The 12,329-nt window shown below is 29.2% G+C and overlaps 2 protein-coding genes across 2 annotated transcripts in view; one reads left to right on the forward strand and one right to left on the reverse strand.

Moving 5' to 3' along the window:
- Hs3st-A (Heparan sulfate 3-O sulfotransferase-A) overlaps window positions 1-12,329 on the reverse strand; it is a 99,248-nt gene that overhangs the window by 59,298 nt on the left and 27,621 nt on the right. The gene's annotated exons all lie outside the window — the stretch shown is intronic.
- Window positions 3,891-12,329, forward strand: part of LOC148304107 (uncharacterized) — a 35,378-nt gene continuing 26,939 nt past the window's right edge. The window contains exons 1-6 of the mRNA XM_088268884.1: window positions 3,891-4,099; window positions 5,103-5,262; window positions 5,552-5,675; window positions 7,759-7,894; window positions 8,639-8,818; window positions 10,931-10,934. Of these exons, the coding sequence (XP_088125010.1) occupies window positions 3,968-4,099; window positions 5,103-5,262; window positions 5,552-5,675; window positions 7,759-7,894; window positions 8,639-8,818; window positions 10,931-10,934 (736 nt within the window). The 5' untranslated portion in view covers window positions 3,891-3,967. The remainder of the gene's footprint in view (window positions 4,100-5,102; window positions 5,263-5,551; window positions 5,676-7,758; window positions 7,895-8,638; window positions 8,819-10,930; window positions 10,935-12,329) is intronic.

Genomic DNA, 12,329 nt, shown 5'->3' on the forward strand with positions numbered 1-12,329 from the left:
AAAAAATAATATTAAAATGCAACAGTATTTCTGTAAAAACCACACAGATTGAAAGGATGAAAGACAGCGCAATATACCGATAAAAATTTCAAAATTAAAAGGGTTTATTTTGTGTACCTGTGTGTTAGTTGCTACTAAATTTTCATTTTACCGGGACACATTTTTTCATTTGCTACTCCAATCCCGTGGGAATATACATTGTATATACATTCTATCCGGTGAGTTCATTGTGAAAACACTGCCAACCTTTCTTTGTGAAAAATTAAATAAATAAACTGAAACTTCTTGTTTCCACGAGCGAAGATTAATATTTTCATAAATTAAGTTTTTTCTTCTTTATTCCAAACATTCGGGTAAAGAGAATAAGATTCTAAGGTTTAATACATGATTTTAAATATAATGAAGATAATAAAAATAAGAACATTGCCTTAGTAATTATAAATATACCTTCAAACCTTTGTCCGCACCCCAATGGTGCATAGGGCACTGCATCATATAAACGCAGTCTTATCTTGATCGCTAACACATGAAGGAAAGGTGAGCAGCTCTCCGCTTCAGGTACCAGTCCAGGGTTATATTGAATAAATATTAGAGTGAAAAAATCACTTATATTTATTTGACCTCCCCTTGGGAATCGAACCCAGGACTGAGCCAAGCGTGCTGACCATTAAATAACGGTGGCGGACAAATTTAAATATGCGTATTAAAAATATCTCTTTATCAGTATATTCAAAACCACATTTTTGCACATCAAGCAATAATTTTAGTACAGCCTTGTTAGATAAAAACGAAGATTTGAAGATTATACCTAGCCATAGAGGTTGTTCTTTGGCGTGGTTGTTGCGAGGTTAGTTTAAAAGCGAAGAAGATAGATTATGAAGGAAAGTTGTACAATACCTACATAACTTGCATGGTAGTCAAGTTGTAGAGAGAAGTAGCGAATTTGTAGCGAGATTTTAGCAAGTTTGTAGCGTACACGTGACCTGATTTTAGTAATATTGTAGACAAGCGGATAAAATTTAATTTCCTCTTAAAAACATTGTAAGAATTAAATTAAATTTATTTAAAATTTGTCTTACGGGATTCACCTCACTTTATTAAGTAGTTTGCATTTTCATAATTATAGATATCGCTCACTCCTTTCAAGAACGTCATAAATCAAAAAACTTGATTTTTCAGAAGAACGTTTTTAAAGTTTAAAAATATAATAAAATGTATTCAAAATAAATATAAAGGCACCTTTTGAACTATTTACGGTGCAACAGATCTTTTTAGGTAAACCTTAAGGTTTTTTCTCCATTTAAAAATATTTAGGATATTTAAAAAAAAAAATGAAACAATACCTTTTCTTCAAAATGCAAAAACAACACTTTCTGCTCTGTAGCTGGTAAATATTTAGCAAAAATATGCCTCTTTTGCTGGTATATAGTACATTTTTTGGACATTCCGAAAACATGAACAACTGAAAATTGATGATTTTTTTATTTATGACTTTCTTGAAAGGAGTGAGCGATATGTACATTTCCTCAAGGAGAATAATAATTGTTTAACGTCATAAAAACAAAAGTGTAGTGGTTATCTTGCTTGTTATTTGAAAACAAACTCTAAAGCTATGGAAAAAATCAGTAGTATGCCAAAAAGTAAAAAATATACTATCCACCATGACCGGTACGTTTGTGCGCTTAAACATTGATATTCATTTTACCTAAATTAAATATCAACCTCAACATTATGCATAAATTCAGTTATTATTTGTTTTATTTAAACTCATATTAAATGTGAGATATTATCGCTTGTTTTGATATAAATATTCATCTCTTATTTTTTCAATTTTCTTTACCTTTGAGGTAGGTACCTATTTGCAATGTTATATATGGGTTCCATACTGAGAACAAATAATAATAAAACATTTAATTGAAAAATCAAGGAATGTTTTTGTAAGAAGTATTTCATTTCTTTGAATGTTTATTTTCTTGGAATGATTTATTTGATATATGAAATAAAAGAGAAAACACAAATAATAATATCACCGTTTGAATGTAAATTCATATTATTTTAAGGATATGATCAATATGTTTTGTTATTACACAAGGCTACGCTATCGCTAAATACTCATAAATTCGAAATTCGGCAAAACTCTGAAGAAAAATATATTTAAAAAAAGCATTAAGCAACATGTACAGATACAATACTATTGTACATTTCCATTATCAAAAATACGGTTATTGTTCTTGTATTGTTGGCCCCAAAATACTGTACCATACAATGAACACTAACAAAATGAACCACAATAGAAAAAATATCATAAAATAATAGTTATATAATTAAGGCAGTTCTAATTATGAAACACCGCATGCCTCAAAAGGTTTTGTGTACAAAATAATATAATTTTTAAAACAATCCTCTTTATGAATTTAATAACAACAAAATCATTTAAAGTATCAAAAAACCTAAATGAAATAAGTATTTTGAAATGTTTGTGTAACAAATGACAAAATGTGTAAATAACTTATCTTTGAGTTTATATATCACTGCTTTGTAATAAAAAATTTTCAATATATAAATATATGTATATATATATATATATATATATATATATATATATATATATATATATATATATATATATATATATATATATAAATATATATAAATATATATATTTATATATATATATATATATATATATATATATATATATATATATATATATATATATATATATGCTAGCTTACAGAATATTTTTTTTGAAATCAGTTTTAAATTAAACTCAAAAACTGTTTAATTTAAAATAGTAACTTTTGCTAGAACAATGATGATATGATACCGGTTCAATAACACCAATGTAGCGATAAGCACTTTTGTGGCTATTGAAGTAAACATATTTTGATTATTAATTTCAAATGGAATACATGCACACATATCGCCGCTCTCCTGACTTACTGTCTTATCTGCGTTTGCACATTTTTTACAGGAGAACCTTTTATTGTAATTACTAATTTTATTCGAAATATGAGCTATACGCTCGGGAACGATGATTTTTTTTAATGTATTGAATAAATCAACATGATTTTAACAAAACAATGATTTTTTTATTATAATTATAAAAAAAAATCTTCTTCTCTTTCTTCTTCGTGGCTTCGTTCCAACTTATCGCCTTTGTAAACTATTGGGGTCAATTCTCCCCGTCCTCAGGTTATAAGTCTTTCTATCTTGAGTTACGTCACATAGGTCATGCCCTCGAATCATGTTTTTTTTCTGCAGCATTCAAGAGTTCTTTGGTCTTCCTCTAGATGTAATACATGGAATATCCACGGCAATTACCTGTTTCTCTGATTCTCTGCATTTTATGTGCCCATACCACCTCAATTGCTTTTACCACTACCATATCATTAATGTTTTGGTAGAGGAAAGGTATTCATTATATTGCTTTTAATTATATAAAACATTAAACCATGAGTGTAAGACCCTCTCCAAGCACGAGAGCTCAGTCTCTTTTTTGGAGAGGCACAGCGAATCTAAAAGTTAAAGTTTGCCAAATGTATAAATGTTTAGAAAATGTATTATGTTGTACTTAAAAATATAACTATATAAAATAAATATTTTTTTAAAATACTATTGATATCTGTAACATCCAGGCTTTAAGGAATGCGTGAACTTTTTTATTTGTTTTTTTTTTAATATTAAAGAATAAGTACTACAAATGTTTAAAGCACTCGATTTATTTTAAACAATGAAATTTACAGGTGTGAGACTTAGTGAGAATATGTCTGTCATTTTCTAAAATTTATGTAAAATGCCAGTTACAACAGTTAGTTAATAGAGCAACCATTAACGATAATGTACTCAGTGGACATTGTGATTATTATTAATAAATCGTTTAAAACCAATATGCCAGTATACTAAGAGTTATGTGCAGTGCAACAATAATATATTTTATATATTTTTAAATATATTACTTACTAATATGGATCAATGGATAGGAAAAGTAGCAGTGGTCACTGGTGCAAGTAGTGGAATTGGTGCAGCTGTATCAAAATCATTGGCTAAAATTGGGGTCATTGTAATTGGTGTAGCGAGAAGAGAGGATAAAATCAAGGTAGGTCTCTCGGAGGGTTAAACATTTTTATTTGTGACAAATTATGTATTTTGCTATTTAATTTTTCAGAAATCACTTTTTTGTATAATATGATACAATTATAAATAAAACACGTATTTTTTACCACTTGAGTATTTTATTTTGTTACGACTAGTAGACTAGTGTGACAAATAATGTATTTTGCCATTTATTGTTTCAGTATTTTCTTGTGTTATGATATTATTCAATTATAAATGAAACACTTGTTCTTATCACTTGAGTATACGAGTATATTTTTATGAATAGTTTTGGAAGTTACACATGCTACCATCTACAGATTTAAATATAAACAATAGCAGTTTATATGGGAAATAAAACATCAGTTTCATTTCGCTTTTTTTATATTTGAACAGTGGCCAAGTTTTGTCATTACCGACATTATCAGACTGGTAACCTAGTCAGACTATGTATCGCTCACTCCTTTCAAGAACGTCATAAATCAAAAACTTGATTTTTCAGGAGAACGTTTTTAAAGTTTAAAAATATAATACAATATATTAAAAATAAATATCAAGTCACTTACTCAACTTTTAACTGTGCAACAGATCTTTTTAGGTAAGACCTGAAGGTTTTTTCTCCATTTTAAAAATATTAAGTATATTTAAAAATATAATTAAACAATACCTTTTCTTCAAAATGCAAAAACAGCACATTCTGCCCTGTAGCAGGTAAATATTCAGTCAAAAATGTGCCACTTTTGCTGGGATATAGTACATTATCTGGGCATTCCGAAAACATGCACAACTAAAAATTGTGAATTTTTGATTTATGACGTTCTTGAAAGGAGTGAGCGGTATGTCAATCAAGACACAACCTGTAAGCTGGACATAAAAATCATATGTAGGAAAATCTTTTCGATTGATGTTGTGTAAAAAAATTGTTTAAGATTTTCAAAATATTTATTTACGAATTCAATCTGGAAATAATATAACTGTTTTTCCCTTTATAAAAAATACTTTTTCAGGAAATATCGAAATCAGTTGATGGAAAAATTCATTCCAAAAAATGTGATATAACTGATGAAAAGCAAGTGATTGATTTGTTTAAATGGATAGCCGGAAATTTTAACTCTGTAGATATTCTTATAAACAGCGCTGGAGTATGCAAGATCTCTTCACTTATTAGTAAGTATGATAGATGGTCATTTCAAAATAATTCACCTTCGTCTAAAATGATTACATATCTTTTACAGAAACTTAAATTATAACCCTTATCTTATCAACGAAAAACACAAAAAAAAAAATGTACAGATTGATAAAAGTGTTATTTACTCCGTTGAAGACTATGATGTTTAAAAATGCCTTTTTTGATTTTTACACCATTTCCAAAAAAGCACATAAAGTATTTTTAGATAACATTTTCTCAGTGTGATGGATTATGCTCAAATTCAAACAATTATTTCTTTATTCAAAGATGGCGACATGAAAGATTGGAAAGCAATTTTCGACGTCAATGTATTTGGTCTGAGTTTTGTTACAAGAGAAGCACTTATACTAATGCGAAAACATGATAGAGGACATATTATTCATATGAACAGGTATGTAGTATACAACTATTTTCGAAAACGAGCTGTTTAAATTCAGCTTTTAAATAACAATTCCAATCCCATTCACTCGTAATCAAAAAATTCACATTTTATAAATACAAAATATATTATTTTTTTACTTAAGAATATGGAAATCTGGACATTTACGGGGCTGACTGCGATTCTTCCATGAATTTGAGTAGTGTGGTTGTCAATAATGGGTAGAATTGGTGAATGTTACACGTGTGTAAAGTGATCACTTAAACCAGCCTATGACAGACTTCCGTATTCTTCTTCATCTTTGATGAGATTTCAAAAAATAATAAAAAAAATAACTCCTATAATTGGAGATAATCCAGATTTGTGAACAAGTATTTGGACACACTCAAAATGTTGTAAATAAAAATGTATTCATACAATGTGAAAATATTGATTCATGGATTTTTGAAATTTTAAATACGAATTTTAAACGGTCATGCGAAAAAAAGCCGGAAGAGATATATTTGGTTTTAATTTGACGACAGTTGACATTGATGAAAATGGAACGACAATGACGTGAATCATGATAAATGAAATTTCTTCACTCTAATTTATATTAATTGTTACAAATTTTAAGTATTTTCATTAAGTTTTTAATTAACTTTTAATCATGTCTTCACTAACCAGACACGATAATGAAATTTGTAATCCTTTTTAACACAAGGTTGAATGATGAGGCCCCAAGGAATAGGTTTTCACCAAGAGTGGTCAGCGAAAATGGTTATGATTTACCACATTTATACACACACACACACACACACACACACACACACACACACACACACACACATACACACACACACACACACACACACACACACACACACACACACACACAACACACACATTAACCGATACACATGTATAAAAAATTAAATCTGTATGGAATAAATTTAAAGAGAAATCTTTAGAAATTTATATTACTACAAAGCGTAGGTTTCAAATTATTTTAACGTGTGTTAGAAATATTATTCACAATGTTTTCAGTGTGTCCAAATGTTTGTTTCAACAAATGCTAGATTAGCTCAAATATGGAGTTATTTAAAATAGGTATTTATACAAACAGATGAAGAATTCTGTTGAGTTAGGAATCTATCTCTGTTGAGATATTAACCAAAATCTTGATATAAAAAATCAGAAAAAAACCGAACAAAATCCAGAATTTGGCAACAAAATTTTTGACACATAAATTTTTATGACCATTATTTACCGTTTTATTTTACATGAATTGAACTTAATATTACAATTGTAAGGAGATGAACTTAAGTTAAGTCACCATCTTGATAGCAAGAATGGATGAAAAATTAAACATTGCCTTAAATCACACTTTTCAAGTTAGTTTCTATGTCGTAGTCATACAGGAGAAAGTGACCAAGTGCATTTTTTACAAAAACGTGATCATTGACTGTTTGATATCTTACTAGCTTAATATTGTCCCGAAAAATTACAAACGATTTTAAACTTGACAGTATAACATATTGACTTGTTAAAAATGACTAACTGCATTGATGTTTCTTTTCTTGCCAAGCAAAAGTGACTTAAATAGCCCTCCTGAATATTTTACATTTTGTTAGTTGGTCACTTTCTCCTGTGCGCTTACGATATGAGTGTTTGATAATGTCTTAATAAGACTAATATTATCATATAAATGTAAATAAATGTAGAATTCAATCCATCAATCGTCTTTAATTTTGGATATATTACCCAACAATCATCAAATTATCAAATATAAGGAAGAATATATAATATAATTACTAGGGATATGAAAAATGGTAATTTCGTTGAATTACCCCTGATTCGATTCCCAATTGGGTCTATGTACATTTAAATATATGCTAGTATAATATATTGACTTGTTAAAAATGACTAACTGCATTGATGTGTCTTTTCTTGCGAAGCAAAAGTGACTTAAATGAGCCCTCCTGAATATTTTACGTTTTGTTAGTTGGTCACTTTTTCACTACGATATATATCATTACATACTTAGTTCACACGTAAGTTTTTTAAGTAATTTTCTTCTTTATATCTGTATATCCTATTTTGTATGCCATTAAAGTGTTGCAGGTCACGTTGTTCCGAACTTTTCCAATATCCCCGTAGGGATGTACAGCGCTAGTAAGCACGCTGTCACTGCACTAAGTGAGGCGCTAAGGGTAGAGCTGCTAGCTTTGAAAAGCAGGATCAAAGTTACGGTAACTTACACATACATAAACTTGTGCACATTTCAGGGAGCGACATAAACCGGAGCAAACCGGTACGTTATTCCTGTTCGTGGTATTCTGAAAAGTACCTTGGCCATGGCTTGCTAATTTTTCATTTTCCTGACGTTTTTTGGCAGGAAATCAAGCGAAAAACAATATGAACGGGAGATTGTAAAGATTTTTTTTACTTTCGAAAATGAAACTGAAACTATGTCAGGTTGTGGTGCCGTGGTTAGTGTCGTAGACTCTCGAGTCAGAGTTTCTGGGTTCGAATCCATTCTAACACATTTTGATACCTATTTCTAATAATGAGCCGCTTAGGCTCACAGAAATATGTACCTAGTATGAAATTGAAGTATTTTTGTAAATAAAAAAATATAAATAATTTTCTTTTTGTTAAAAATAAATAAAATCAATTGTTCAACAGCCGCATTACTGCGAAGTGGTGACCTATGGACCAAATGTGGATACTCGTTAGATCTTTTGAAATAATGAGCAAAATCATAATGCAATTTTCATCTTAGAATATATTGGTAAAACAGTACTCTTGTTGCAGTTTAATTAATTTTCTGTGTATAATTCAAGAAAAGCCATTCCATATGGTGTAAAAGCATGAATAAAAAGAATTTTGTTTTTAAATGAAATGTTGTTCAATGCTGCTTAGTATACTATCCTAGAATTTATACAAAAATAGCGCCCTCTATCGGCTTTGTCTAAGACTTGATAATTTCCCAGAGTATAAGCCCTGGCTCAGTTTACACGGAGCTGGTTCGTGACTTGGCTAAGGTATTGCCAGTAGGACAGACTGAAGATCAACAACAGAATGCCTCCCTCCCCCATCCGACTGGATTCTTGCACACAGATGATATTGTAGACGCTGTCATATATGCACTATCGACACCACCTTATTCGCAAGTAAATAAAATGTATCTTTATAAAATTAATTAACATTGTTTTCACCACTTTTTTATTGATACAATTTAACCTACCGGTTTCGACATTACCTTGTCATCATCAGGGTTTATTTAAAATCAAAAACATTGAAACATTAAAATACTCTCACCAAAATCCTAAATGTTATTTTATGTGATTTTTATGAAGTGTGGAATTTTTGGTGAGAGTATTTAAATGTTTTTGATTTAAAATAAACCCTGATGATGACAAGGTATTGTTGAAACTGGTAGGTTAAATTGTGTTACTAAAAAAGTGGTGAAAACAAAGTTAATTAATTTTTTTTATATATTATAAAATTTGCCACAAAGTATCTACGGAAAACATTCATGGAAATAATATGTATTTTGTATATTAAAAGCATTGATAACTTTGTGAAATGGTAATATAACACTCTCCTTATCATTCACCGTTTACTTTGTGTAATATAATTATAATAAAAGTTGTATTACATAAAGTAAATTATGAATGTCCGCGTCCGTGGTGTAATGGTCAGCACGCTCGGCTACCGTTCTGGAGGTCCCGGGTTCGATTCCCAGGGGGGGTAAAATAAATATAAGTGATTTTTTCACTGTAATATTTATTCAATATTACCCTGGACTGGTACCTGAAGCGGAGGGTTGATCACCTTTCCTTCATGTGTAAACGATCAAGATAACACTGCGTTAATATGACACAGTGCCCTATGCACCATTGGGGTGCGGATAAGGGTTTTATTATTTTATTATTATTAAATGATGAATGAAAAGGAGGGTGTTAAAATAAAATGTATAATAGAACCTTGATTATCCGAAATTTTTAAGGTCCAGGCCGATCAAAATACATTTAAAATATAAATTTTACGATTTGTATGAAGGAAATTGCGTCTACCGTTGTTACGTTATGTATAATATTTTGGTCGTTGCTTTATGCGTTCTTCTCAACAACTTCCTGGAAAATATGAGTTGAAATGAGCAACATTTGCAGTATTTAATAAATTAAATTTATAATTTGATTTTTTTTTAAATCTTTATTGATTTTATAGTACGTCAACACAAATAAAATTCATTAATATAATTTCCTGGTTAATTATGTTTTATTCGAATATATGGTTTTATTCGCTAGAAATGTCACACGTTCGATCCTTGTGCTTAAAAATAGCTAAAAAATTTCGTTATTGATCGTCGAAGATAGATGACATAACAGATTTCCGCTTTTTCCCTCTTTTCCCTCGCGTTAAAAATTATCAATAAAAATACAGTGGGACTTGATTTAAAACATTTGCAATGTATATCATACATCGCTCACTCCTTTCAACAACGTCATATATCAAAAAACTTCAGCAGAACGGTTTTAAAGTTTAAAAATATAATACAATGTATTCAAAACAAATATCAAGCCACTTATTGAATTTTTTATTGTGCAATAGGTCTTTTTAGGTAAAACCTGAAGCTTTTTTCTCCATTAGATTAATATTTAGTATATTGAAAAAAATAATAAAACAACACCTTTTCTTTAAAATGCAAAAACAACACTTTCTGCCCTGTAGCGGGTAAATATTAAGTTAAAAATATGCCTCTTTTTCTGGGATATAGTACATTTTCTGGGCATACCGAAAACATGCACAACTGAAAATTGACGATTTTTGATATATGACGTTGTTGAAAGGAGTGAGCGACATGTATAATTACATATATATTTTAATCATGTTTTTCTTATTTTCAGATTCATGACATTTCTGTGCAGGCACTTGAACTAGCCAATTAATGTAATATACATGTTTTATTTGAAATACACACAAGTTTAAATGTTTGAGTAATATAATGTTATAAAAATAAAATACTTGTAAACGATCACTTTTTTAAGATTAATAATGTAAACCCGACTATTTTCGAAAACTACAGTTCTTCTGAACATGTGAAATACAAGCTTTGTACATTGGGTATGTGTTTTCACCTGTTGATGAGAACATCTGTAGTTTTCGAAACAAGTCGTGTTTACATCAGCTATTTTAGAAAGTGATTAATTTTTATATTTAAATTATCATGCTATTTCTAAATGTCAATCAATCAATTATATTCACAATGTTATGTTCAGACACGTAATATTTTATTGTGATTATTTATTCCAGTTTTGCGATAATATTATTCAGATGTTCCTGAATACATTGGTGAAAAATATATGAAAAGTAAACGATTGTTTATTTATTGAATTGATTGGTACCTAATCAAAATGTGGATCAAACTGGCTAACTACGAATGAAATCGTAAATTTCGTTTCATTGTCCTAAATTCTTTTTCAAATTAAATCGGACTTATGATTCGATATTCTACGCTTTACCACACAGTCACCCTCTGGCGCTTAACATCCTCTAAATGTTTATGGACCAAAATCTGCAAGTTAATGGTTCCCATGTGGAATGGATCAATTTTCCTACATGTTTTATGTGTTTTTTCATGGCCTGAATATGTTCAGTAGGTAGCCATCGAATTAGGACCACATTTGTTAATTTCATGAACATTACATTTACCCTCTTTCCTACATGTATATTACATGTATGTAATTATTAACACGATTTAAATGTTAACATTACCTCTTATAAAAACAATTGTTGAAAAATTATACTAGTAGAATGTATAAATTGTAGTTTTAATTGGATTACACTATAGGATATGATTTTTTTGGTAAAGTCAATATTTAAAAAGTCGTGATTTTGAACAATTAAAATAATTCTTTTTGTATATATCAAGCATTTATTACAAAATACCACAAAACTATATTTTTTCTTCTAAATGCACACAATGTATTTTACTATCAAACTAACAAATTTTGCTGTATTGAACGTAAAAAGTTTTTTATTATTAACACATTTTTATTTTAAAGCCCAGTTCTAAATTGTGTGGATAAATACATTTGAATGCCATATACATTATACATGCCATGAACTTTATAAATTCCGAATTAGTTTCAAGCCAAAAAAAAAATCTCTCAAAAACACTTTAGTACGTTCATTACAAAAAATTGACGTACATAAAACAAATCAAATAAATATTCGATATAATTTTTTATTGTTTTTTTTTTACAAAATAATACATATTCAAATAATACAAAATAGTTGGTAAATACGCAAAATATTTCAAATATAACGTTTCTATCTCTCTAAAAACTTGTGTTTAGAGAGGGAGTTCGTTTTAAAATTATTATTTTTTTATAAACAAAGTAAATTTAAAAAAAAAATATGTATTCTTTGGTATGGAGTCTAGGTTGGGGTGAGTCTTATATGTTTTTTAAATCTTCATTTCATGTTCGTCTATTATGATGGTCCGGTAATGTACAAACTCACACAGTACCTACTTGGGTTCCCTTCTTTATGATTGTCCAAGGAGACATTTTGAACATTTTTTGTTTAGATCTAAAATAAACTTTATGAATTTAGACAGAGCGAAAGTGCCCGTGATGGCAACATAAAAAATAATGACACAATAAAACAACGAAT

Source organism: Brachycentrus maculatus, unplaced genomic scaffold, assembly GCF_059751285.1.
Source record: "Brachycentrus maculatus isolate JH-2025_06_01 unplaced genomic scaffold, ASM5975128v1 h1tg000334l, whole genome shotgun sequence".
Taxonomy (NCBI): Eukaryota; Metazoa; Arthropoda; class Insecta; order Trichoptera; family Brachycentridae; genus Brachycentrus; species Brachycentrus maculatus.